We start from the raw sequence: 27,650 nt of genomic DNA on the forward strand, positions 1-27,650 counted from the left end.
TGGAACCTTTTATCTAGCCAGCTGCATAGTCATTCCAAACAGAAGCAATAATTAATAACCCACATGGCCAATCCAGAACATCACTCCACAAGCCGGACAATTCCCCACGCATCCTTGTACTCAAAGCAAACCCAGTGTAGATCACAGTGGCACATAGCCAGTCCCTGGAGTTTCCCTTTTGTCCAACAGCCACAGCTAGAGCGGCACCAACAGGGGAACAAGAGAGGAGTTTGGGTAAGCCAGCCCTCTCCCCTGCCCTCCTCATCAGATCCTGCGGCAGCCACCCAAACGCAGGTGATCCCAGCAGCCTCGCTTCCCGCCAGAAGCCTGAGGAACTTCAAGGTGGCCTAAGAGAGCCACCAGTCCCTGGAACTGGAATTGAAATCAACAGATTTCCGTCTAGCACTAAACACAGCGTATGACCTCCTAACTTCAGTTCCATGTCTTAATAGCGGAGAATAAATAACAGCTGCCAGAAAAGGAATAAATGACGCATGATCTTACATCTGGTACTTCTGGGGGAATTCTGTGCCAAAACATTAAAATTCTACACCAAAACATTAAAAATTCTGCACACAATATTTGAAAATTCTGCAAATGTCTGCATATTTTATTTGTCAAAATAACACCATAGAATCATGCTAGTTACGATTATTTTGGTAATTTATTTTAAAATATCTGTCAGCGAGTATGTCTGTAACAATACAGACCAAAAAAAAACAGATTATGGTAATTTTTTTTTTTTTTTTTTTACAAATAGATTCCTTATGAGGCATGTTAACACAGAACTCTGTGTAATTCATTTAAATTACAATACAGAAATGATATGGGCATCCGCATGGCCCCACAGTATGCCAACATTTTTATGGCTGACTTAGACCAACACTTCCTCAGCTCTCGTCCCCTAGGGCCCCTCCTCTACTTGCACTACATTGGTGACATCTTCATCATATGGACCCTTGGGAAGGAGGCCCTTGAGGAATTCCACCTGGATTTCAACAATTTTCACCCCACCATCAACCTCAGCTTGGACCAGTCCACACAAGAGATCCACTTCCTGGACACTAGAGTGCAAATAAATGATGGTCACAAAAACATCACCATATACAGAAACCTACTGACCGCTATACTTACCTACATGTCTCCAGCTTCCATCCAGACACATCACACAATCCATTGTCTACAGCGAAGCCCTAAAATAGAACTGCATTTGCTCTAATCCCTCAGACAGAGAAAAACACCTACAAGATCTTTATCAAGCATTCTTAAAACTACAATACCCACCTGGGGAAGTGAGGAAACAGATTGACAGAGCAAGACAGGTACCCAGAAGTCACTTACTACAAGACAGGCCCAACAAGGACAATAACAGAACACCACTGGCCAGCACATACAGCCCCACGGTAAAACCTCTCCAGCACATCATCAACAATCTACAACCTATCCTGGAAAACGATCCCTCACTCTCACAGACCTTGGGAGACAGGCCAGTCCTCACTTACAGACAACCCCCAACCTGAAGCAAATACTCACCAGCAAATACACACCACACCACAGAAACACCAACCCTGGAACCAATCCCTGTAACAAACCCCATTGCCTACTCTGTCCTCATATCTACTCTAGCGACACCATCATAGGACCCAACCACATGAGCCACACCTGTAATTTTCACTCCATCTTTCACTCCAATTTTCACTCTGAAGAAGTGGGTTTTTTACCCACAAACGTTTATGCCCAAATAAATCTGTTAGTCTTTAAGGTGTCACCAGTCTCCTCGTTGTTTTTGTGGCTACAGACTAACACGGCTACCACTCTAATACAGAACTGTATTTCTGGCACCTGTCAGAAGCAGTGCAAAGGCTTTGGGGAGTCGGGGATAATGGAGGAGCTGAGGGAGAGGGAAGGAGCCTGCCGTGAACCTGGAGGGGTGGTGGGTGTGGGTGGTAGAAGTATGGAACAGGGTTTTTTTGCGGGGGGGAAGTGGGGAGGGACTGGAATGTTAGGGAGTTGAGGAGCCTCCCCCATGCAGACCCTGGCTGACCCCCAAGCCTCTCCCATTCAGTCAGGCATGTCTGCCCCTGTCCCTGCAGCCCCCATCCCCATGTGTACCTGCAGCCTCCTACCCCCATCCCCAGGCTCAAGTCAGTCACCCCACCAGCTCCTGAGTCCATGCTCCAGTCTGTCCTCCATCCCACTAGTCATTCTGAACCCCCCAGCAGCCCTGTGTGCCCCACTCTGTCCTAACCTGGCTCTATAGGCAGGGTGCTGTGATGAACTCTGCTCTGGGGGAATTCTACAGCACCGGGCATAGAATTTTGTATTTTCCCACATAAAAAACATTTTGCCTAAGAAGTGCTGCAGTTCTGCCTTTTTCCACCAGAGGCCACTGTGGCGTTAGACCAGCAGAGCTGGCTCTTCTGGTGCCACAGCGGCCTCTGGTGGGAAAAAGGCAGAACTTCAGCACTTCCTAGGCAAATATCAGGGGGTAGCCGTGTTAGTCTATATCCACAAAAACAACAAGGAGTCCGGTGGCACCTTAAAGACTGACAGATTTATTTGGGCATAAGCTTTTGTGGGTAAAAAACCCACTTCTTCAGATGCATGGAGTGAAAATTACAGATACAGACATAAATATACTGCCACACGAAGAGAACACCTTATAAGTGGACAACCACTTCTTCTTAGCCAAACTGTATTTTATGTGGGAAAATACAAAATTATGCGCGACAGATGAATTCTGCCCATCCACAGATGCGAAAAATTCACCCAGGAGTAATTTGATTGAAAGACTCTTATCATGTCTGTTACCATTAAATACTATGTGTGGGAATAGGACAATACTCTCAAGCACCTTATGGCCATGTTCAGTTTTTTCCAAACGCATGCAAATTAAGGACACCTGTACGTTACTCACTAGCATACTTAAGCACTGTTTGCTCCTGGAACTACTTTCCCAGGGGCATGTTTGTACATCCTAGTTGTTCTATCTGCCCCAAGGTTCACATTTTGGTGGAGAAACTTGACGCTGTACTTTTTTCAAGCCATTCTATAGAGTAGAGGTGAAAATGCTCTGATGCCCCTAAAACACAGAGCCGGAGCTTGTGTAAACTGGCGTCACTCCGCTGACACTGAGGAACTGGCCCAGACACTCTTATTCCCCTGCGTCTGAAAGGGCCATGTTTACAGGAGAAATTACATTTACATTTTCACACTCGTGTCAATATTTTTATCTCATTTCTTTACTCAAAATGTTCAGTGTTTGTCTCAGACATCAATGTCAGCGATCATGGGCCATAACAGGTGTCCCGGATCCACGGGATTAGTGCTGCAGTTCCCCCAGTTTTGGAACAGTCTCTAGGAGGAATCCCGTCGGTGTGCCGGACTCCCTCAGGGTCTTGCTCTTCCTCCAGTGTGAGCCACACGGCTTCACCATCTCCTTAAACTGCACCGCTGGGTTCTCACGAGCCCTGTTCAGTGAGATCGACTGAGGCAGACCCCTGCTGGAGGCTCGTCCACTCTTCAGGGATTCATGCTCCTTGCCCAGCGTTTGCAGCGGCATTCACAAACCAGTAGGGTTTATTCATTGCCTGGAACACAGCATAGGTAGACGTGGCGAAATACAAAGCTCAGGTTACATGCCTTGACTGAGGCCCGGTGATTTCCTTAGGGTTCTGTCTGAAGAACATGCTTCAGAATTCAGAAATCCAGAGAAGAGGGGATGTGGGGAATGCACTAAATTAGCCGGGAGCCTCTCAGAAGAGTGTCTCCAACCCACTCGCCGGGTGCTCAGAACAATTCAGAGTAGCGTTTTGTTGTTCTGACGTTACCGAGTTCCATAAAAATCCCTCATTGGGTCTGAAATCCCTTCTTTTGTTTTCAAAAGAGAAGATGCCATCTTGTACGTAATTCAACCTTATATCATCAGACACTGCCCTCTAGAGTTAAGCTCGTGTCACTGTTTAGTGGGCACAAGGGGGTGTTTTTAAGCTGTTGAGTTACACGTGATTTTACCCCAGGTCAATATAGTTAAGAGTATAGAGAAGCAAAGTCTGGGAGGGTAACTCGTTATAACTGTTTCGGTATCAATTCAAGGAGGTGACTCCCCCACTATTTTTAGTCACACGTGGTTCTTCCTGCACAAACACTTTTCTCATATTTGCCGTCTGACCAACTGGTTTGTACATTTATAACCTACAGTTTCTAATAACGACATTTACAATTAGAGCAGAGATCCCCAAACTGTGGGGCGCAATCCCGTAGGGGGCATGAAGAAATGTCCAGGGTCATGAGTCTGGAGTCTTCATCCCACCTCTTTTGTATCCCATGGGAGGGGTAAGGAGTGAGGTTGGGCTCTAGCCAAGGCAAGGCTTTTCTTTGTCTTTTAGTGTTTCTGATGCCTCCCTCCCATCCCCCCTTGCCCTTCCTGACTGGTTGCTTGACCTTGGCTTGAGATCGGGTTGAGTCAGTCTTAAAGTGTGTGCTCGTATATTAAACTCCCACCATGCCCAGTAAACCTTTAATTGTTTTTATCGGTTCCCATTATACTAACAAACCCATCTGGCCATGCAGAAGCAACACACACAATATCTTTGTTCTTTGTTCACACACATTAGGATAAGATATAAGAGTATCAAAAAGTCAAACCCAAAATTCTATCCCAGGCTAACAAACAAGCCTATATACTAACACTAGTCAACACCTTTGCTCCTCTGGTACAATGGAATAGCTGCATATACATTCATGTACGACGGTGCAATCCCTGCCCCGGAGAGATGACAATCAAAGGGCCTAATCCACCATCCACTGACATCAATGGAAGCCTCAGACCCTGATCCTGTCTCTTAAGAGCCGCTTCCACAGCAGTATAACAACAACAGCTTTATTTAGCCCACGCACTCATGAGCAACACTCTATTCTTATTTACCATTAGATGGCGCTCTTTATATGTACAGTACTGTCTATCTACACACACGTATCTACAGATACGGCAAGAGTACAGCTTATATAGGCAGGAGAGAGAGTTCTTTCAGGGGCCATCCATCACTACTGCATAGGCTAAGATAGGCTAACGCATCCACCAAGATTTTCAAAAGCGCCTCCGTGACTGAGCTCTAAGTGCCTTTCAATGGGATTTTTGTTCCTAAGTTGCTTGAGCACTTTTGGAAATCCCAGCCTACGTGTTTCATTAAAAAAATATATCTCAGTATGTCCCGCTGGGGCGAGGAATGGAAAAGGCACAATAAGGGACAGATGCCAGTCACATCGCCTTATGCACTGCTGGGAGGTGCTCTGATGCTACAGGATAGACATGGCACAAGTGCTTAGAATGGAATAGAATTTTATGATCCAATGAATACAGCTGTATAATGTACTCAGCTTTATATGTTTTACGTATTTCATTTCTCTTTTACCTCTTTGTTCAATAAAAACTTTGAAGCAAAAGGAGAAAGACATAATATCCTCTTTACTTCTTGTCCAGAACTATTGCGTTGAAATTTGCTATTAAAAAACTGGGGTCCTGTCCTGAGAGGAGGCCATATTTTGGTGACCAGAGACATAAGTCCTACACACGTCTTTAATCGGTTTGTAATGGACTTCGGGATCCTTCCGGATGACAGGTGCCATATAAGTGGTAACCACAATAATTCCCGTGTCCTGGGTCTCAGTAAGCGAGGGAGAGGCAGAGAGGCAAAGCATGTTTATCTCCAACATGCACTGGATCAGAATGAAATTCCCAGCGGATTGAGCCATGCCCTGGTGGGCGGTTCGGAAAGCTGATAAATAACCCAACGCAGTAAGTCTGACAGATGGCAAACCCAGGCAGTAGGCAGCACCCACTGAGTTTTCCTCTCTGATGAAGCAAGGAGAATTCTCGGCGTCCGTTACTGGCGGACCCTGGTGAGTTTGGACAATGCTGGCTGAAATGTCATTAAACTGAACTTGATTGTTTTGAGACACATATTCTACCAGCTCTACTCATGTTGAGTTTAGAAAACTACCCATCTCCCGCAACATGATGGGTGTCCTTGGACATGCTGAACTCCCTTAGATCCCCTTGACTTCAGTAGGAGATGGGGTTTGTCAGCTGCTGGCAGAATTGATCTCTTGGCATAGACAGGGTTTACAGGGATGAGCACAGGAGACTTCTCAAAGTGCCGGAAGAAGATACTCAGAGCCTGTCTTCATAAGGGAACTGAGATGTGGTGAGTGCCTGTTAGTGTTGGTAGGTGTAGGTAAGGACTAGTCATTCATTTATTTATTTTGCCATTTAGCAGTTTGTGCTTGGCCAACGTATATTCTTGTTGACTGCACATAAGCAATCAGAGGAGCAACTTCTTCCAGTTGCATCCAAGATAACGATCCACTCAAAACAATGATTCACAGATTTATAGAGTTTAAGGCCAGAAGGGCCATTAGGTCATCTAATCCAGTGGTTTTCAAGCTGTGGGTTGCAACCCAGTACTGGGTGAGGGAATGTAAGGCACTGCGTCGCGGCGTCTCTGGTCAGCACCAACGATGGTCCCCTCGGCGGTGCTGCCCGGCTAAGGCAGGCTAGTCCCTTCCTGTTCCGACACCGCGCTGCGCCCCAGAAGTGGCCAGCAGCGGGTCCGGCTCCTAGGCGGGGGGGCAACAGAGGTCTGCACTCTGCCCCCGCCATGAGCACCAGCTCCACACTTCCATGGCCCCAACTCCGAGCCCGAGTCCCCTGCCCCAGCCCTGAGCCACCCCCAAACCCAGAGCCCCCTCATGCACCCCAAACTCCTCATCCCCGGCCCCACCCCAGAGCCAGCATCCCCAGCCCAGAGCGCTGACCCGCTCCCTCACCTCAATCCCATGCCCCATCCCTGAGCTCCCTCCCACACTCTTAACCCCAAGGGCCATTAGGTCATTTAGTTTAAGGCCAGAAGGGCCCATTAGGTCATCTAGCCCAGTGGTTTTCAAACTGTGGGTTGTGACTCAGTACTGGGTGGCGGCATGTAAGGCACCGCATCGCAGTGGCTCTGGTCAGCACCGCCGACCGGGCCATTAAAAGTCCCATCCGCGGTGCTGCCTGCCTAAGGCTGGCTAGGCCCGACCTGTTCTCTGCCTTACCGGATGGGGGACCCAATCCTGGGAACTTGTGACTCTGAAAAAGACAAGGGGTCATAATCAGCTAAACATGAGCTCCCAGTGCAGTGCTACAGACGAAAAAGCTAGTGCCACGCGGAATATACAACCAGGGGAATCTCGAGAGATTGTTTTACCTCTGTATTTGTCCCTAGTGCGACCACTGCTGGGATCCTGTGTCTAGTTCTGGTGGCTACAGTTCCAGAAGGACGTTGGTAAATTGGAGGGGGTCAGAAAGAGCCACGAGAATGATTAAAAGATTTAAAAACCTGCCTTAGAGTGAGAGACTGAAGAAGCTCAGTCTGTTTAGTTTAACAAAGAGAAGGGGAAGGGGCGACTTGGTCACAGTCTGTACGTAGCTGCCTGAGGAACAAACGTTTAACAATGGGCCCTTGAGTCTGTCAGAGAAAGTTATAACAGGATCCAATGGTGGAAGCTGAAGCTAGACACATTCAGACTGGAGCTACGGTGTCATTCTTTTAACAATGAGGGTAATTTACCATTGGGACAATTTACCAAGGGCCGGGGCAGATTCTTCACCACTGACAATTGTTAAATCAAGGCAGGATGTTGTTCTAACAGTTCTGCTCTAGGAGTTATTTTGGGGGCACGTCTCTGGCCTGTGCTATACAGGCGGTCGGACTAGGTGATCACAGTGGTGTCTTCTGGCCTTGGGATCTGCACAGTGGTGTTAGTAGCACGGCCCTGCTGCGCGGGGTGTTGTTCTGATAACATGTTACAGATTGCGAGGCGCTCGGACGCTGCAATAAGTGGGGCCAGAGCTAAGTGCCTTGGAGAGATTTCAGCTCTGTGTGCCCCAGAAGGGTGATTTGGGACACTAGGTGGAGAACCTGAACTCCTCCCAACACCCCTTTGAGATGAGGCCTGTCATTAGCACAGCCCCTTTGACAAGGGAGTTCTGGGCCCCTCCTGCAGCTCGGCAGTAAGAGGGGGAATCAGGACGTGATTTCAGAGAGCGAAGGATCTGGAGACCATTGTCTGGCAGAACTGAGCCCTGCTGGGCTGCCCCTCGGTCTGATCCTGACCCTCACCCCCTCCATGAGCAGTGAGAGCTGCTCTAGCGCTGGAGTTAGACCTCACACTCTTCATACAAATTTCCAACATCACCAAGTTTGTGGGTAGCTGGATCTGGGGCGGGGGGATGGGTTGTTTGGGTCCAGTAGAGAGCTAGCAGCAGGCATTCGGAGCTGGGCTTGAGTCACACCCATTTTATTAACAATGTGCATGGCCTTGCTTACCCGGTGTGTGCATGTCTCATGCCTGAACAAGGTGAGAGACCCTCTGAGTTGTGCCTGAGGAACCAGTGACTTTGCGAGCCCAACACTGCTATGTCCGGCTGTCTGTGACGTAACCCTGTTCCTTAAAACCGGGGGCTCTGTAGCCCAGTGCAGAGGGACACAGTGTTGTTCGTATATAGGTCTGTTTGTTAGCTTGGGATAGAATTTTGGGTTTGACCTTTTGATACTCTTATACTAAAACGTGTAAACAAGGGACAAAGACACTGTGACGTTGCTTCTGCCTAGTCAGCTGGATTTGTTAGTACAATGGGAACAGATAAGAGCAGTTAAAGTGTTACTCCAGAGAACACTTTAAGATTTCCTCCACCCCTATCTCAAGGCAAAGTCAAGCAACCAGTCGGGAGGGGCAAAGGGGCTTGGGTGGGGAAGGCATAACATACTAAAAGACCAAAGAAATGCCCCCCCTGACCGCAGCACATCCTCACTCTTTACCCCTCCCATGGGATACAAAAGAGGTGGGACGAAGACCCCAGACCCAAAATGGAACATGACCCTAAGTTGCAAGGGGTGGGACTGTGGGCGTGCATTGCAGGTATAGTTGGGTCTGCTAAGAAGGAAGAGGTGGGAACAGGGGAATGGGGAATGGGATTAGGGAAGGGGGAAATGGAAATGGAAATGGGGAGGAGGACACAGGCAAGGCTCTGCAGCACCAGAGCTGGGAATGGGGACGCTGGGTAAACGCTCTGCGGTGTCAGAGCTGGGAATGGGGACGTGGGGTAAACGCTCTGCGGCGTCAGAGCTGGGAAGGGGAACACTGGGGAACAGACTCTGCTGGCGTATAGAGCTGTGGTCATGTTTCCTTGGAACTAACCCCAATAAACCTCACATTGCCTGCACTTTGGACTTCTGGTCTTCTGCTTTCTGTCTGCATGATAAGAACCAGGGGAGGGGGTGAAGGGAAAGCCCTCTAACAGGCGTCGCTGTCACTGATGGACTATGTGACTAGAAATGTCCACTAACTAACCCTCAGTGCCTTCGTTTATGGGTGCGCCGCTTGAGATACAGCCAGCAGTGCCTGCTCCTGGGATTTTATTGGGAGTCTCGCACTATTTCCTGTCTTTCTTAAAGCCCCAACTTTTGGGATCAAGACACTGCGTGGGAATCTCAGCTTTCAGCTTGTCTAAGAAAGTTTTTTTTTTAAAAGTGAGTTGCAGAAAAGCTCGAAACCCTGAATCAGGTGCACCCAAAAGGCTCAGGCACCAAAGGCACATGAAAAAAAAAACCCACATTAGTGTATTTTTAAATCTCATTTTTTTTAAACCAGTCTCATGATTTTGGGGGGTATGACTCATACTTGTTGAATAGGGCTGAGTGATACTGCGTACCTAGTTCAAAAGACACGCTCTCATTCAGCCACAAGGTGCTGGGCTCAACCCCAGAATTCGATGAGTGAAATTCCCTGGCCTGTGTTTTGCAGAAGCTCAGTACAGATGATTGCAACGGATCTTACTGACCCTAATACCTGTGAACGTGGGTATGCAAAGTCTGATGTGCCCCAGATTACTATACAATGGAAAACGTTTGCCTTGACCCTTCCGGGTCTCAGATTTCTCCTCTGTAATAATGCCGATGATTTTCTTGGCAGTGCACAAACCAAAAAGGAATGTGTCCTCTATCCCCAGACGAGCTCTTGCAAGCTATAAACCTATTACACGATGTTCCCATTTGAGTGCCAACAGCTGCCAGGACTGCGGCACTGTACTGGGAAATATTTGCAGACTGTGCAGCCCCTGGAGACACTGAGGGACTGATTCTGATCACACTCAAACCAGTGTAAACCCACTGACATTACTAGAGTGAGGCCAGCAGCAGCGAGATCAGAATGGCACTTGCTGTGATACTGATAACGATAATTGTTTTGATTCCAGGCTTCTGTAAAGGCAGCTGGACAATAGCAACAGGTCCCACCCATGTCAGCTTCCAACAACAGCAGCTCCAGCGCTTCCACCTTCACCTTGATTGGAATCCCAGGGCTGGAGGCAGCGAATTTCTGGCTGGCTTTCCTTCTGTGCTCGCTGTACCTCTTCGCCGTCCTCGGGAATGGCACCATTATTTATATCATCAAAGCCGAGGAAAGCCTCCATGAGCCCATGTACCTTTTCCTCTGCATGCTTGCAGCCATCGACATGCTGATCTCCACATCCACCATGCCCAGAATGATGGACCTCCTCTGGTTCAACTCCACCACCATTGGGTTCGATGCCTGCCTGCTCCAGATGTTCTGCATCCACTCTCTGTCGGCCATGGAGTCCACCATCTTGTTGGCCATGGCTTTTGATCGCTACGTGGCCATATGCTGTCCCCTGCGGCATGCAGTCATCCTCACCAGCCCCAAAATAGCCAAGATAGGGCTGGCAGCGGTAATCAGAGGAGCTACCGTGATGGCCCCCTTGCCCATTTTTATTAAAAGGCTGCCCTTCTGCAGCTCCAGAGTCCTCTCCCATTCCTACTGCTTGCACCAGGACGTGATGAAGCTGGCCTGTGCCGATATAAAGGTCAATATAATCTACGGTTTGATTGTTATTACCTCTGTCATTGGATTGGACTCCCTGCTGATCTCCCTGTCGTACGTCTTCATTCTCAGAGCCGCCTTGAGTCTGAGCCAAGAGGCCCAGCTCAAAGCGCTGGGCACCTGCATCTCCCACGTCTGTGCCGTCTTCCTGTTCTACGTCCCATTCATTGGCCTGGCCATGGTACACAGGTTTGGGAAGATACACGGTTCCAACATCCATGTCGTAATGGCCAACGTCTACTTGCTGGTGCCCCCGGTACTCAACCCAATAGTGTATGGGGTGAAAACCAAGCAAATCCGTCAAAGGATCACAAGGCTGTTCCAAAGAACTACACACTGATGGGACCTTTCATCTAGCCAGCTGCATAGTCATTCCAAACAGAAGCAATAATTAATAACCCACATGGCCAATCCAGAACATCACTCGACAAGCAGGACAATTCCCCACGCATCCTTGTACTCAAAGCAAACCCAGGGTAGATCACAGTGGCACATAGCCAGTCCCTGGAGTTTCCCTTTCGTCCAACAGCCACAGCTAGAGCGGCACCAACAGGGGAACAAGAGAGGAGTTTGGGTAAGCCAGCCCTCTCCCCTGCCCTCCTCATCAGATCCTGCGGCAGCCACCCAAACGCAGCAGATCCCAGCAGCCTTGCTTCCCGCCAGAAGCCTGAGGAACTTCAGGGTGGCCTAAGAGAGCCACCAGTCCCTGGAACTGGAATTGAAATCAACAGATTTCTGTCTAGCACTGAACACAGCGTATGACCTCCTAACTTCAGTTCCATGAATGACACTGATACACCACGTCAGAGAGGAATACACGACACCAAGTCTCTTAATAGCGGAGAATAAATAACAGCTGCCAGAAAAGGAATAAATGACACATGATCTTACATCTGGTACTTCTGGGGGAATTCTGTGCCAAAACATTAAAATTCTACACCAAAACATTAAAAATTCTGCACACAATATTTGAAAATTCTGCAAATGTCTGCATATTTTATTTGTCAAAATAACACCATAGAATCATGCTAGTTACGATTATTTTGGTAATTTATTTTAAAATATCTGTCAGCGAGTATGTCTGTAACAATACAGACCAAAAAAAGAAAAGATTCTGGTAATTTTTTTTTTTTTTTTTTTTACAAATAAATTCCTTACGAGGCATGTTAACACAGAACTCTGTGTAATTCATTTAAATTACAATACAGAACTGATATGGGTATCCACATGGCCCCACAGTATGCCAACATTTTTATGGCTGACTTAGACCAACACTTCCTCAGCTCTCGTCCCCTAGGGCCCCTCCTCTACTTGCACTACATTGATGACATCTCCATCATATGGACCCTCGGGAAGGAGGCCCTTGAGGAATTCCACCTGGATTTCAACAATTTTCACCCCACCATCAACCTCAGCTTGGACCAGTCTACACAAGAGATCCACTTCCTGGGCACTAGAGTGCAAATAAATGATGGTCACATAAACACCACCTTATATAGAAACCTACTGACCACTATACTTACCTACATGCCTCCAGCTTCCATCCAGACACATCACACAATCCATTGTCTACAACCAAGCCCTAAGATAGAACCACATTTGCTCTAATCCCTCAGACAGAGAATAACACCTACAAGATCTTTATCAAGCATTCTTAAAACTACAATACCCACCTGGGGAAGTGAGGAAACAGATTGACAGAGCAAGACCGGTACCCAGAAGTCACCTACTACAAGACAGGCCCAACAAGGACAATAACAGAACACCACTGGCCAGCACATACAGCCCCACGGTAAAACCTCTCCAGCACATCATCAACAATCTCTAGCCTATCCTGGAAAATGATCCCTCACTCTCACAGAGCTTGGGAGACAGGCCAGTCCTCACTTACAGACAGCCCCCCAACCTGAAGCAAATACTCACCAGCAAATACACACCACACCACAGAAACACTAACCCAGGAACCAATCCCTGTAACAAACCCCATTGCCTACTCTGTCCCCATATCTACTCTAGCGACACCATCATAAGACCCAACCACATGAGCCACACCATCAGGCGCTCTTTCACCTGCATATCTACTAATGTGTTATATGCTATCATGTGCCAGCAATGCCCTTCTTCCATGTACATTGGCCAAATCGGACAGGCTCTACATAAAAGAATAAAGAACACAAATCGGATATCAGGAATGGTAACATACAAAAGCCAGTAGGAGAACACTTCAATCTTCCTGGACACTCGATAACAGATTTAAAAGTAGCCATCCTTCAACAAAAAAACTTCATAAACAGACTTCAAAGAGAAACTCCTGAGCTACAATTCATTTGGAAACTTAACACCATCGATTTGGGCTTGAATAGGGACTGGGAGTGGCTGGATCACTACAAAAGCAATTTTCCCTCTCTTGGTATTAACGCCTCCTCATCAATTATTGGGAGTGGGCCACATCCACCCTGACTGAATTGGCCCCGTCAACACTGGACTGGTTCTCCACTTGTGAGGTAACTCCCTTCTTTTGTGTGCCAGTATATTTATGCCTGTGTCTGTAATTTTCACTCCATCTTTCACTCCAATTTTCACTCTGAAGAAGTGGGTTTTTTACCCACAAACGTTTATGCCCAAATAAATCTGTTAGTCTTTAAGGTGCCACCAGACTCCTCGTTGTTTTTGTGTATACAGACTAACACAGCTACCCCTCTGATACAGAACTGTATTTCCTGCACCTGTCAGAAGCAGTGCAAATGCTTGGGGGAGTCGGGGATAATGGAGGAGCTGAGGGAGAGGGAAGGCGCCTGCCGTGAACCTGGAGGGGTGTTGGGTGTGGCTGGGGGAAGTATGGAACAGGGTTTTTTTGCGGGGGGGAAGTGGGGAGGGACTGGAATGTTAGGGAGTTGGGGAGCCTCCCCCATGCAGACTCTGGCTGACCCCCAAGCCTCTCCCATTCAGTCAGGCATGTCTGCCCCTGTCCCTGCACCCCCCATCCCTATGTGTCCCTGCAGCCCCCTATCCCCATCCCCAGGCTCAAGTCAGTCACCCATTAGCTCCTGAGTCCATGCTCCAGTCTGTCCTCCACCCCACTAGCCATTCTGAACCCCCCAGCAGCCCTGTGTGCCCCACTCTGTCCTAACCTGGCTCTATAGGCAGGGTGCTGTGATGAACTCTGCTCTGGGGGAATTCTACAGCACCGGGCATAGAATTTTACATTTTCCCACATAAAAAAAAATTTGCTTAAGAAGTGCTGCAGTTCCTTCGCTTTCCACCAGAGGCCGCTGTGGCGCTAGACCAGCCGGCATGAACGCAGCTTGCTCTTCTGGCGCCACTGCGCCCTCTGGCGGGCACAAGCGGAACTGCAGGACTTCTGAGGCAAAATGTTTTTTATCTGGGAAAATACAAAATTATGCGAGACAGATGAATTCTGCAAATCCTCAGATAGGAATAGGACATCCAAAGATCTGGAAAAGGACATATACTCTCAAGCACCTTATGGTCATGTTCAGTTTTTTCCAAACGCATGCAAATTAAGGACACCTGTACGTTACTCATTAGCATACTTACACTTACAAGAAGTGGAAGATTGGACAAATGACCAGGGAGGAGTATAAAAATATTGCTCAGGCATGCAGGAGTGAAATCAGGAAGGCCAAATCACACTTGGAGTTGCAGTTAGCAAGAGATGTTAAGAGTAACAAGAAGGGTTTCTTCAGGTATGTTAGCAACAAGAAGAAAATCAAGGAAAGTGTGGGCCCCTTACTGAATGAGGGAGGCAACCTAGTGACAGAGGATGTGGAAAAAGCTAATGTACTCAATGATTTTTTTGCCTCTGTCTTCACGAACAAGGTCATCTCACAGATTGCTGCACTGGGCAGCACAATATGGGGAGAAGGTGACCAGCCCTCTGTGGAGAAAGAAGTGGTTTGGGACTATTTAGAAAAACTGGACGTGCACAAGTCCATGGGACCGGGTGCGCTGCATCCAAGGGTGCTAAAGGAGTTGGCGGGTGAGATTGCAGAGCCATTAGACATTATTTTTGAAAACTCATGGCGATCGGGGGAGGTCCCAGATGACTGGAAAAAGGCTAATGTAGTGCCCATCTTTAAAAAAGGGAAGAAGGAGGATCCGGGGAACTACAGGCCAGTCAGCCTCACCTCAGTCCCTGGAAAAATCATGGAGCAGGTCCTCAAGGAATCAATTATGAAACATTTAGACGAGAGGAAAGTGATCAGGAACAGTCAGCATGGATTCACAAAGGGGAAGTCGTGCCTGACTAACGTAATTGCCTTCTATGATGAGATAACTGGCTCTGTGGATGAGGGGAAAGCAGTGGATGTGTTATTCCTTGACTTTAGCAAAGCTTTTGATACGGTCTCCCACAGTATTCTTGCCGCCAAGTTAAAGAAGTATGGGCTGGATGAATGGACTGTAAGGTGGATAGAAAGCTGGCTAGATCGTCGGGCTCAACGGGTAGTGATCAATGGCTCCGTGTCTAGTTGGCAGCCGGTTTCAAGCGGAGTGCCCCAAGGGTCGGTCCTGGGACCGGTTTTGTTTAATATCTTTATTAATGATCTGGAGGATGGTGTGGACTGCACTCTCAGCAAGTTTGCAGATAACACTAAACTAGGAGGCGTGGTAGATACACTAGAGGGTAGGGATCGGATACAGAGGGACCTAGACAAATTAGGGGATTGGGCCGAAAAAAACCTGATGAGGTTCAACAAGGACAAGTGCAGAGTCCTGCACTTAGGACGGAAGAATCCCATGTACTGCTACAGACTAGGGACCGAATGGCTAGGTAGCAGTTCTGCAGAAAAGGACCTAGGGGTCACAGTGGACGAGAAGCTGGATATGAGTCAACAGTGTGCTCTTGTTGCCAAGAAGGCTAACGGCATTTTGGGCTGTATAAGTAGGGGCATTGCCAGCAGATCGAGGAACGTGATCGTTCCCCTTTATTCGACATTGGTGAGGCCTCATCTGGAATACTGTGTCCAGTTTTGGGCCCCACACTACAAGAAGGATGTGGAAAAATTGGAAAGACTCCAGCGGAGGGCAACAAAAATGATTAGGGGTCTGGAGCACATGACTTATGAGGAGAGGCTGAGGGAACTGGGATTGTTTAGTCTCCAGAAGAGAAGAATGAGGGGGGATTTGATAGCAGCCTTCAACTACCTGAAGGGGGGTTCCAAAGAGAATGGAGCTTGGCTGTTCTCAGTGGTGGCAGATGACAGAACAAGGAGCAATGGTCTCAAGTTGCAGTGGGGGAGGTCCAGGTTGGATATCAGGAAAAACTATTTCACTAGGAGGGTGGTGAAACACTGGAATGCGTTACCTAGGCAGGTGGTGCAGTCTCCTTCCTTGGAGGTTTTTAAGGCCCGGCTTGACAAAGCCCTGGCTGGGATGATTTAGCTGGGAATTGGTCCTGCTTTGAGCAGGGGGTTGGACTAGATGACCTCTTGAGGTCCCTTCCAACTCTGATATTCTATGATTCTATGATTCTATACTTAAGCACTCCTGTTTGCTCCTGGAACTACTTTCCCGGGGGCATGTTTGTACATCCTAGTTGTTCTATCTGCCCCAAGGTTCACATTTTGGTGGAAAAACTTGACGCTGTACTTTTTTCAAGCCATTCTATAGAGTAGAGGTAAAATGCTCCGATGCCCCTAAAACACAGAGCCGGAGCTTGTGTAAACTGGCGTCACTCCGCTGACACTGAGGAACTGGCCCAGACTCTCTTATTCCCCTGCGTCTGAAAGGGCCATGTTTACAGGAGAAATTACATTTACATTTTCACACTCGTGTCAATATTTTTATCTCATTTCTTTACTCAGAATGTTCAGTGTTTGTCTCAGACATCAATGTCAGAAATAATGGGCTATAACAGGTGTCCCGGATACACAGGATTAGTGCTGCAGTTCCCCCAGTTTTGGAACAGTCTCTAGGAGGAATCCCGTCGGTGACCGGATCCCCTCGGGGTCTTGCTCTTCCTCCAGCGTGAGCCACACGGCTTCACCATCTCCTTAAACTGAACCTCTGGGTTCTCACGAGCCCTGTTCAGTGAGACCGACTGAGGCAGACCCCTGCTGGAGGCTCGTCTACACGTCAGAAATCAGAAGTTTTCCAAGGAAAATGGGCCATAGGATCTCTGCAGTGATATCTATGGGTGGTGATTCAAACTATCTGGAATTGTTGATAAATTGTATCGTTTGACCACACTTTGGTTCATTATATTGTTATGAAATATATTCAAGATCCCAAATAACCAATGTCAGGCAGGTTGATTAATATGGTGCGGGAACAAGGTACAATACAATACCAGTCTCCAAAGAACCATGCCCTGCAGCGATACTGCATTCACCTTACCCTGACGCTGCGCTTCCCCATTACAAATTTCAGCTGCTATTATTTATATGATTTTACAAGTGACACATTTCTTTACACATCACTAAAATCCAACCCATCAGTTTGTTCCAGTTCCCTACCTTGTTGTTCTGTTCTTTCCTTAGCTTTGTTTTAGATATTAGCATTCCAGGCACTGATCTGGGAAGGTCCTTCCCTGGGTTGTACTAAGACATAGAAACAAATGTATCTTGATTTTGACAAGTTTTCTATCTGCTTGTGCCAAATCATTTGTTAAGCAAATGCAAGGTGTTATGGGATTCTTAGCATCAGTGAATGAACAGGATTATGGTATAGGCCAGTTTCAGCGATATCCCTGTTAAGAACCTAAGAACATAAGAACAGCCATACTTCGTCAGAGCAATGTTTCATCTAGTCCAGTATCCTGTCTTCAGACAGTGATCAAGGCCAGCTGCTTTAGAGGGAATGAACACAACAGGTAATCATAGAATCATAAGACTGGAAGGGACCGCTTTTGTGGCAGGACTAAGTATTATCTAGCCCATTCCTGATAGTTGTTTTTCTAACCTGCTCTTAAAAATATCCAATGATGGAGTTTCCATAACCTCCCTAGGCAATTTATTCCAGTGCTTAACAACCCTGACAGACAAAACAAACCCATTTTTTTCAATCTTCCTTCATAGGTCATGTTTTCTAGACCTTTAATCATTTTTAAAAAGCAACAAAGAGTCCTGTGGCACCTTATAGACTAACAGGTGTATTGGAGCATAAGCTTTCGTGGGTGAATACCCACTTTGTCAGACGCACTAACACGGCTACCCCTCTGATACTTAATCATTTTTGTCACTCTTCTCTGGACTCTCTCCAATTTGGCGACACATCCTTCCTGGAATGTGTCACTCAGAACTGGACACAATACTCCAGTTGAGGCCTAATCAGTGCAGAGTAGAGTAGAAGAATTTCTTCTTGTGTCCTGCTTACAACACTCCTGCTAATACATCCCAGAATGATGTTTGTTTTGGTTTTTTGCAACAGCGTTACACTGTTGACTCATATTTAGTTTGTGGTCCATGACCAAATCCCTTTCCACAGTACTCCTTCCTAGGCAGTCATTTCCCATTTTGTATCTGTGCAACTGATTGTTACTTTCTGAGTGACGTACTTTGTATTTGTCCTTATTGAACTTCATCCTATTTATTTCAGAGCATTTCTTCAGTTTGTCCAGATCATTTTGAAATGTAATCCTATCCTCCAAAGTACTTGCAACCTCTCCCAGCTTGGTATCATCCGCAAACTTATAAGTGTACTCTCTATGCCATTATCTAAGTCATTGATGAAGATATTGAAAAGAACCGTACGCAGAACTGATCCCTGTGGGACCCCTCTCATTATGCCCTACCAGCATGATTATGAACCACTGATAACTACTCTTTGGGAATGGTTTTCCAACCAGTTTTACACCCCCCCTTATAGTAGCTCCATCTAGGTTGCATTTCCCTAGTTTATTTATGAGAAGGTCATGCAAGACATTATCACAACCTTTACTAAAATCAAGATATACCACATCTACCACTTCCCCCTTATCCACAAGGCTTGTTACCCTGTCAAAGAAAGCTATCAGGCTGGTTTGACACAATTTGTTCTTGACAAATCCATGCTGACTGTTATTTATCACCTTATTATCTTCTAGGTGTTTGCAAATTGATTGCTTGATTATTTGCTCCATTATCTTTCCGGGTACAGAAGTTAAGCTGACTGGTCTGTAATTTCCTGGGTTGTCCTTATTCTCCTTTTGATAGATTGGCACTAGATTTGCCCTTTTCCAGTCTTCTGGAATCTCTCCCGTCTTCCATGACTTTTCAGAGAGGATTGCTAATGGCTCAGATATCTCCTCAGTCAGCTCTCTGAGTATTCTAGGATGCATTTCATCAGGCCCTGGTGATTTGAAGACATCTAATTTGTCCAAGTAAGTTTTAACTTGTTCTTTCCCTATTTTAGCCTCTTCTGATCCTACCTCATTTTCACTGGCATTCACTATTTTAGACATCCAATCACTACCAACCTTCTCGGTGAAAATCGAAACAAAGAAGTCATTGAGCATCTCTGCCATTTCCACATTTTCTGTTATTTCCCCCCCCTCATTGAGTAATGGGCCTACCCTGTCCTTGCTCTTCCTCTTGCTTCTAAGTATTTGTAGAATGTTTTCTTGTTACCCTTTATGTCTCTAGCTAGTTTGATCTCGTTTTGTGCCTTGGCCTTTCTAATTTTGTCTCTACATACTTGTGTTATTTGCTTATATTCATCCTTTGTAATTTGACGGAGCTTCCACTTTTTGTAGGACTCTTTTTTGAGATTTAGATCAATGAAGATCTTCTGGTTAAACCAGGGTGGTCTCTTGCCATACTTCCTATCTTTCCTATGCAGTAGGATAGTTTGCTCTTGTGCCCTTAATAGTGTCTCTTTGAAAAACTGCCAACTGTCTTCAATTGTTTTTCCCCTTAGACTTGCTTCCCATGGGATCTTACCTACCAACTCCCTGAGTTTGCTAAACTCTGCCTTCTTGAAATCCATTGTCTTTATTGTGCTGTTCTCCCTCCTACCATTCCTTGGAATCATGAACTCTATCATTTCATGGCCACTTTCACCCAAGCTGCCTTCCACTTTCAAATTCTCAACCAGTTCCTCCCTATTTGTCAACATCAAATCTAGAACAGTCTCTCCCCAGTATCTGTCTCCACCTTCTGAAATAAAAAATTGGCTCCAATACATTCCAAGAACTCATTGGATAATCTGTGCCCTGCCGTGTTATTTTCCCAACAGATGTCTGGGGAGTTGACGTCCCCCATCACCTCCTAGTCCTGTGCTTTGGATGATTTTGTTAGTTGTTTAAAACAGCCTCAGCCACCTCTTCTTCCTCGTTAGCTGGTCTGTAGTAGACCCCGACCATGACATCACTTTTTTTGTAGCCCTTTTATCCTTCCCAGAGACTTTCAGCAAGTCTGTCTCCTATTTCCATCTCAACCTCGGTCCAAGTGTATACATTTTTAATATATAAGGCAACAACTCCTCCTTTTTTCCCTCCCTGTCCTTCCTGAGGAAGTTATACCCTTCTGTAACAATATTCCAGTCATGCATTTTATCCCACCAAGTCTCCGTGATGCCAACTCTGTCATAGTTGTGTTTATTTACTAGCATTTCAAGTTCTTCCTGCTTATTCTCCATACTTCTTGCATTAGCATACAGACATCTAAGATACTGATTTGCTTCCCCACCCCCCGTTCTGTCTTGTCTCTCCTTTATCCTTCCTATAACAGCCTATGCTCCCCCAAATTCCAAACCTTCTTCCGGGTCTCCATGTTCTTGACTTATCTGTGGGCTTTGGCCACCTGCCCCCTTCAAACCTAGTTTAAAGTCCTCCTCACTAGGTTAGCCATCATCAAGTGATCCATCCCGTCGCCCATTCCCAGCTTCTGGCAAACAGAGGCTAGGGACACCATCCCTCCCCAACATAGCTAATAGCCATTGATGGACCTAACCTCCATGACTATATCTAGTTCTTTTTTTAACTTATCTAGTTCTTTTGCTACGGAATTTGTGGTTAATGTTATTGGTAGTTAATGCGTACTACTAGTATATATACGGTGCAGATAATACAGATTATGAATGTGATATATATCTATATGCTATCCAGCATATATTAGACAACAGGAGCAAAGGTGATAGCAAAGGAGAGCAAGACTTTTTCACGAGTATTTTATTAACACACACACACACACACACACAATACTCTGTTTCATTTATTTATGGTCAGTATCAGAAAGTGAACTTTAAATACTTTGTGCCTGAGATCACTCTGGTAAGGATTTGGGGAGTTTCGAAGTGCTCTTTGAGGCAGATACACCTTTCCTCCCCCCCCCCCCTCGACCTGATGCATTCTGCTGCTGTGTAGTAGGGTTAAACCACTGGGGACAAACTCTCAAATGTTCAAACACCACAACTAAGGCCAGGTTTAAAAAAAAAAAAGGTTGGCACCAGCAGTTTCCATGGTGGCACGTTTGGGACAAAAGAGCCCAGCACTAAGCACTTATTCTGGTGCCTAAATGGCCCCTGGTGTGTTGCTACATCTCAGAAGTGACTGAACCTCTGGGGCAGATACAGCATTGGTTCCTGCAGCATGCACAACCATGGCTGTAGCTGGGTGTATCAATAATAAAGGCCAGATGTTCCAGCGAAGCAAGAGAACGTGCAAGGAGCCTTCACACTCCTACACACTCCACACACAGGGTCGAGTGATGACAAGGTCATGGCCAAGATCACCTTCTGGCCAGCACCGCTAAGCTCGTACAGGAGACGGTGTATTTCTCCCTGTGAGTCGAAGGTGGAGTTCCCATCCCAACGTACACAAAGCCCCCACTAACATGCTGTCTACGTGACTCAGAAAACCTCTCCTGCATCCTCTGCTTCCTGATCACTCAGCAGCCCCCTCCTGGTCAGCCTAGAAGCTTTTCCCTCGGAACAGGAGACGCACCCGGTCACGAATCTGTTTGGTTTTCACACCGTACACGATGGGGTTCATCATGGGAGGAAAGAGGAGGTAGAAATTGGCTATCAGGATATGTACATGCGGGAGGACTGGGTGGCTGAACCTGGAATTATTAAGGAGAACCACTGGTGTGTAGACCACTAAGATGGCGCAAAGTTGGGAAACAGGTGCCGAAAGCCTTGAAATAAACACATCAACTGAGTACACACAAAGACTGCAGGGCGGATGCAGGGGGATAGCATGGGAAGGCCGCGGTGAGCACACTGTGGGTAGGTGACCTGGAGGAAAAAGAGGCCATTTCTGCAGGGGATTATCCAGGTCGGCACTGACCTCTTTGTTTCAGGTGATTTGCTCTGCCAGCCAGTAAAAATCAGAACAACAGTAGAACCAGGAAACCCAGACCTCACTGAATTGGCAGTCACTTATGAATTCCCAGACATATACGGAGACACAGGATTTTTGCCTGAATGTGGCGAAATACAAAGCACATGTTGCATGCCTTGACTGAGGCCCAGTGATTTCCTTAGGGTTCTGTCTGTAGAACATGCTTCGGAATTCAGAAATCCAGAGAAGAGCGGATGTGGGGAATGCACTAAATTAGCCAGGAGCATCTCAGAAAAGTGTCTCAGTGCCGGGCGCTCAGAACAATTCAGAGCAGCGTTTTGTTGTTCTGATGTTACCGAGTTCCATAAAAAACCCTCGTCGGGTCTGAAATCCCTTCTTTTGTTTTCAAAAGAGAAGACGCCATTTTGTACATAATTGAACCGTGTACCACCAGACACTGCCCTCTAGAGTTAAGCTGGTGTCAGTGTTTAGTGGGCAAAGGGGGTGTTTTTAAGCTGTTGAAATACAAGTGATTTTATCCCAGGTCAGTATAGTTTAGAGCATAGAGAAGCAAAGCCTGGGAGGGTAACTCGTCATAACTGTTTCGGTACCAATTCAAGGAGGGGACGCCCCCACTATGTTTGAGTCACACGTTGTTCTTGTACAAACACTTTTCTCATATTTGCCTTCTGACCAACTGGTTTGTACATTTATAACCTACAGTTTCTAATAATCACGTTTACAGTTAGAGCAGAGATCCCCAAACTGTGGGGCGTGCTCCCCAGGGGGGGCATGGAGGAACGTCCGGCGGGGCATAGCAGGGCCCGGGCCCACCACTACAGGGTGGGTAGGTAGGGAGCACCACCCAGCCTATTCCCACCCCCGGCTCTTCTCCGGTCCCGCCCCCCGCCATGTCCCCGGCTCCCGGCCCTGCACCGGGCCCCGTCCCTAGCCTCGCAGGGCTCCACACCCAGCTGAGGTCCCAGCTTCCGGCCCCCACCAAGGCCTGGTGGCTGCTCTACTCCTGGCCCTGTGCCAGCCCCAAGCCTCTGCCGCTGGCCATGGCTCAATTCTCAGCCTGGTGGCGAGGCCAGGAGCGGAGCTGCAACTGTCCACATGCCAGCTGCTGGTCCCCATCAAAGCCCAGCTGCAGCTCTGCTCCCACTCCCAGCCTTGTCCCCTGGCCACGGTCACACTCCCAGCCCCAAACCCACCCCCAGCTGCTGACCCAGCCTCATCCCCCATACAACCCTGTTCGCGTTACCCCCCTCACCCCCGAACCACAGCCCCGTTCCCAGCCCAGCTCTGGAGGGGGGGCATGAGGACAGGGATAAGGGGGAGTGCGCGACCCTCAAAAGTTTGGGGACCACTGATTTAGCGACTTCTTTCAAATACTCTTCGTAATGCAGAAATCACCTGAATTCACATTTCGAGCTGTCTTTCACACGTAATATAAAGAAAACTAGTATACACGTTTAGAAGCAAAGCTGAAGCTGTAAAATTACATTCCAGGATCTGTGTAAGCAGATGGGGAGATCGTAGACGTTTTATAGTGAGAGAGGCGTCATCTTAGCCACACGTGTTGGATGGGCATTCAGTCACTGCTTGTAGTCAGAAGTTTCCTAAAGAGTTTATTGAACTAGCTTAAATCTTCATTTCATAAAGCAAGCAAGTAAAAGTGCTCACGTGGGGTATAGCCCTGGAGAGGAGAGACAGTAGCATTTATATGAATCCTAGGCAGAGAGCCTGGAAGCAAGCGAACTTAGATTTCAAACGCTCTGATGAACAGAGATACTAGAAGGGTTCGGTTACGTGACTTGTTTAAATATTTTATGAGTTTTCTCTCTCCCGCTTCCTCTGGAAATTTTTTGTTTGATTTTTCCCTCTAATATAAAATACAAATTATTTACGACCGCATTTTACGCTTCATTTCTGGAAATAGAACACAGCTCAGATCTCATATTATTTTAGCACTGTACACCCGGCCCCCCTGAACAGGTCGAGCCCCCACCAAACATACCTCTATAGAGACCCAAGTCTCTCACCTCCCACCTGGGGAGTAAAGTCAGCAGGGGGTCATTAGGAGGTATAAATACTCTCACCCAGTTGATCCCGGCTGAGTGCAGAGTCCTGCAGTTTGTGTGTGACTTCAGCATGTGCTGAGGGAAGGAGACGCAGCCAGGGTTCAGGTGAGCCGGGGCAGTTTAGATTAAAGCTAATCCAGGATCTTTCTAAATAGGAGATTTTTAAAGTAAATGTAAAGCTTGGGACAAAATCTGCTGTCAATTACACTTGTGTAAACCTGGAATGATTCTGGATTCACACCCGTATTAGTGAGAGCAGAGTGAGGCTGGTCATTTAGAAGAGAACTATTTAATTCCATCAAAAGACAAAAAATGATGTGAAGAAAGCACTGAGTATTCCAAAAATCAGGGGTGTTTGGGTTACACACAGAGCCATAGTTCTCTCCCCTGGTGCAATTGCATTGTGAGAGATTCTCTATTGTGTAACTCTGTTATCATGGGAGATTTCAGTCTGGGGGACATATGTTTTGGCAGAGAGGCAAGTAATGATTAGGACAGGGCAGTCCTATAAAACGATCTCAATCGCTTGCTAAACTGGGCTCACTTGAGCAACGTGCAGTTGATTACAACTAAATGCGAGGTCCTACATCGAGGAACCAAGGCTGTAGATCATACTTACAGGATGGGGGGCTCTGTTTTAGAAAGCACTGACTCAAAAGAGAACTCAGAGTGATGATGTGTAACCAGCTGTACATGAGGTCCCACTGCAGTGTGGTGATGGAGACAACAAGTGACCTCCTTGAATGTACAAGCAGGGGAATAGGAAGTGGAAATAGAGAGGTGTGAAGCTTGGAGAGACCATCATTGGGCACTGTTTCTAGGTCCGGTGTCCACACTTCAAAAAGGTTGTTAACAGATTGAAAAGGGTTCAGAGCAGGTGATCAGAATGGTCCCTTCTTGCCTTAAAATCTATGACTCCATAATTATTTGATCACAATTTTTTCTCAGTTGGTGAAATAATTAATAATTTTTTCTACAACCTTACGTCAGTATGGCTTGTAGCAGCTTGTAATAATTTTCCCTTTGTGAAAATAGTCTCTGCATCTCTGTTCATTTGGACTTTTTATATCATAACATTTCTTCTCTTCAAAGTCTGTTTTGAATACATGTGACTTTTCTTAAGAGGCTTTGGTGAGGAACCTTGTCAAAGGCTTTCTGAAAGCCCAATTACACTATAGCCACTGGATCACCCTTGTCCAGATGTCTGTTGACCTCCTCAACGAATTCTACTAGATTGGTGAGAGATGATTCTGTTCTTTAATATCATTTCAACCTATTTGCCTGGCTCTGAAGTTAGGCTCACTAGGCTGTAATTGCCGGATCACCTCTGGAACCTTCTTTAAAAATCGGCATCACATTTGCTATTTGTCAGTCATCTGGTACAAAGGATGATTTAAGTGATAGGTCACATACCCGGGTTAGTAGTTCTGCAATTAGATATTTGAGTTCCTTTAGAATTCCTGGGTGAATCCCATCTGGTCCTGGTGACTTATTACTGTTTAATTTATCAGTTTGTTCCAAAACCTCCTCTGCTGACACCTGGGACAGTTCCTCAGATTTGTCACCTAAAAAAAACAGTTCAGTTATCCCAGAAGTCGGTGGGGAGTTCTTCCCCTGACTTCAATGGGAGCGGGATCAGACTCATAGGTTCTTTGGCTATGTCTACGCAGCGAGCGGCAGTTAGTCTCACAGCTCGGGTTGACAGATGCAGGCTTGTGCTTCTCGAGGATAGCTGTGTAGATGTTGAGGCTCGGGCTCTGAAGCTGAGATCAAAATAGCACTACTCATGCATGTTCCCGATGTACTACGTACATCCAGGCTGAAAACCCAGAATGTGCTGCTGAATGTACCAGGCACATCTTGCTACATGCAGCTTAACATGCCAGATATTTCTAGGCTGAAAATATGTGCCGTAGGTACTTCACGGGAGAATGCACACTAAACAATATGCATCTTCTAGTAGCAAGATACACCAGGTAGGATATTTGTAACCAAGTGGGGTTCGTAACTCATGACTTGTAATGACATTCTAAGAACTTTAAATGATTTTGCACAGAAAAATATAAGTGTTTGTATGATTAGTATTGCAACATGACTGATGAACTCAGAAAGAGGTCAATCCACTTCTTCCAGAGCTGAGACTGGCCCCTAGCATGTATTTAATTTACAGAGTCTGTTCATTTCACGTGTTATGTTTTATTGAAAGGAAAGACATTGATGTGAGACTTGCAAAAGATGCCACAACAAGACAACCTGTCAGATTCGAACAGCACAGGCTCTGATCCATCAGTGTTCTTCCTGACAGGCATCCCGGGGCTGGAATCTCTGCACCTCTGGATCTCCATCCCCTTCTCCTCAGTGTTCACCGTGGCCCTTCTAGGAAACTGCACCCTCTTGTATGTTATCAAGACAGAGCCCTCCCTACACAAGCCCATGTTCTATTTCCTCACCATGCTGGCCGTCATCGACCTGGTTTTATCCACAACCACCGTGCCGAAAATACTGAGCATCTTCTGGTTTAATTCCAGGGAGATCAGCTTAAACGGCTGCCTGGTGCAGATGTTTTTCCTTCACTCGTTCTCCATCATGCAGACTGCTCTGCTGCTGGCCATGGCCTTCGACAGGTACGTGGCCATCTGCAACCCCCTGCGGTATGCCACCATCCTGACCAACTCAGTGATAGCAAAGATCGGGCTGGCGGCTTTTGCCCGGGCTGTTCTCCTAGTGCTCCCTCTGCCCTTCGTCCTCAGGAGGCTGCCCTACTGCGGGTCACACATCATCTCCCATTGCTACTGTGAGCACATGGCCGTGGTCAATCTGGCCTGTGCTGACACCAGGTTCAATAACATCTATGGGATCATTGTTGCTTTCTTCATTGTGGGGCTGGATCTGATGTTCATCTCCCTATCGTATGTCAAGATTCTAAGGGCTGTCTTAAGCCTGGCATCCAAGGAAGAGAAACTCAAGGCTTTTAGCACCTGTGTTGCCCACCTTTGGGCCATCTTAGTGGCCTACACACCAGTGGTTCTCTCCTCAATAATTTACAGGTTCGGCCACCCAGTCCCCCCACACGTACACATCCTGCTGGCCAATTTCTACCTCCTCTTTCCTCCCATGATGAACCCCATCGTGTACGGTGTGAAAACCAAACAGATTCGTGACCGGGTGCTTCTCCTGTTCCGATGGAAAAGCTTCTAGGCTGACCAGGAGGGGGCTGCTGAGCGATCAGGAAGCAGAGGAGAGGTTTTCTGAGTAACTTAGACAGCATGTTTCTGGGGGCTTTGTGTACGCTGGGATGGGAACTCCACCTCCAACTCACAGGGAGCCATACACCGTCCCCTACACGAGCTTAGCGCTGCTGGCCAGAAGGTGATCTTGGCCATCTCCTTGTCCTCACTCGGCCC

General features: G+C 46.9%; 2 protein-coding genes across 2 annotated transcripts; both read left to right on the forward strand.

The window, feature by feature from the left end:
• Window positions 1-10,302: 10,302 nt before the first annotated feature.
• Window positions 10,303-12,962, forward strand: LOC101943749 (olfactory receptor 51E1-like). Its single transcript, XM_065598613.1, has one exon. It carries the CDS (start codon window positions 10,340-10,342, stop codon window positions 11,279-11,281), a length of 942 nt encoding a protein of 313 aa, XP_065454685.1. The 5' UTR covers window positions 10,303-10,339; the 3' UTR covers window positions 11,282-12,962.
• A 13,519-nt stretch (window positions 12,963-26,481) lies between these two features.
• Window positions 26,482-27,444, forward strand: LOC135984177 (olfactory receptor 52K1-like). The gene has a single exon (XM_065598622.1). The coding sequence runs from the start codon at window positions 26,482-26,484 to the stop codon at window positions 27,442-27,444; it is 963 nt and encodes a 320-aa protein (XP_065454694.1).
• Window positions 27,445-27,650: the final 206 nt, after the last annotated feature.

Source organism: Chrysemys picta, chromosome 1, assembly GCF_011386835.1.
Source record: "Chrysemys picta bellii isolate R12L10 chromosome 1, ASM1138683v2, whole genome shotgun sequence".
Classification (NCBI taxonomy): Eukaryota; Metazoa; Chordata; order Testudines; family Emydidae; genus Chrysemys; species Chrysemys picta.

Coding starts and splice junctions, on each gene's coding strand:
- LOC101943749 (XM_065598613.1), top strand. CDS start 10,340: ATGTCAGCTTCCAACAACAGCAGCTCCAGCGCTTCCACCTTCACCTTG.
- LOC135984177 (XM_065598622.1), top strand. CDS start 26,482: ATGCCACAACAAGACAACCTGTCAGATTCGAACAGCACAGGCTCTGAT.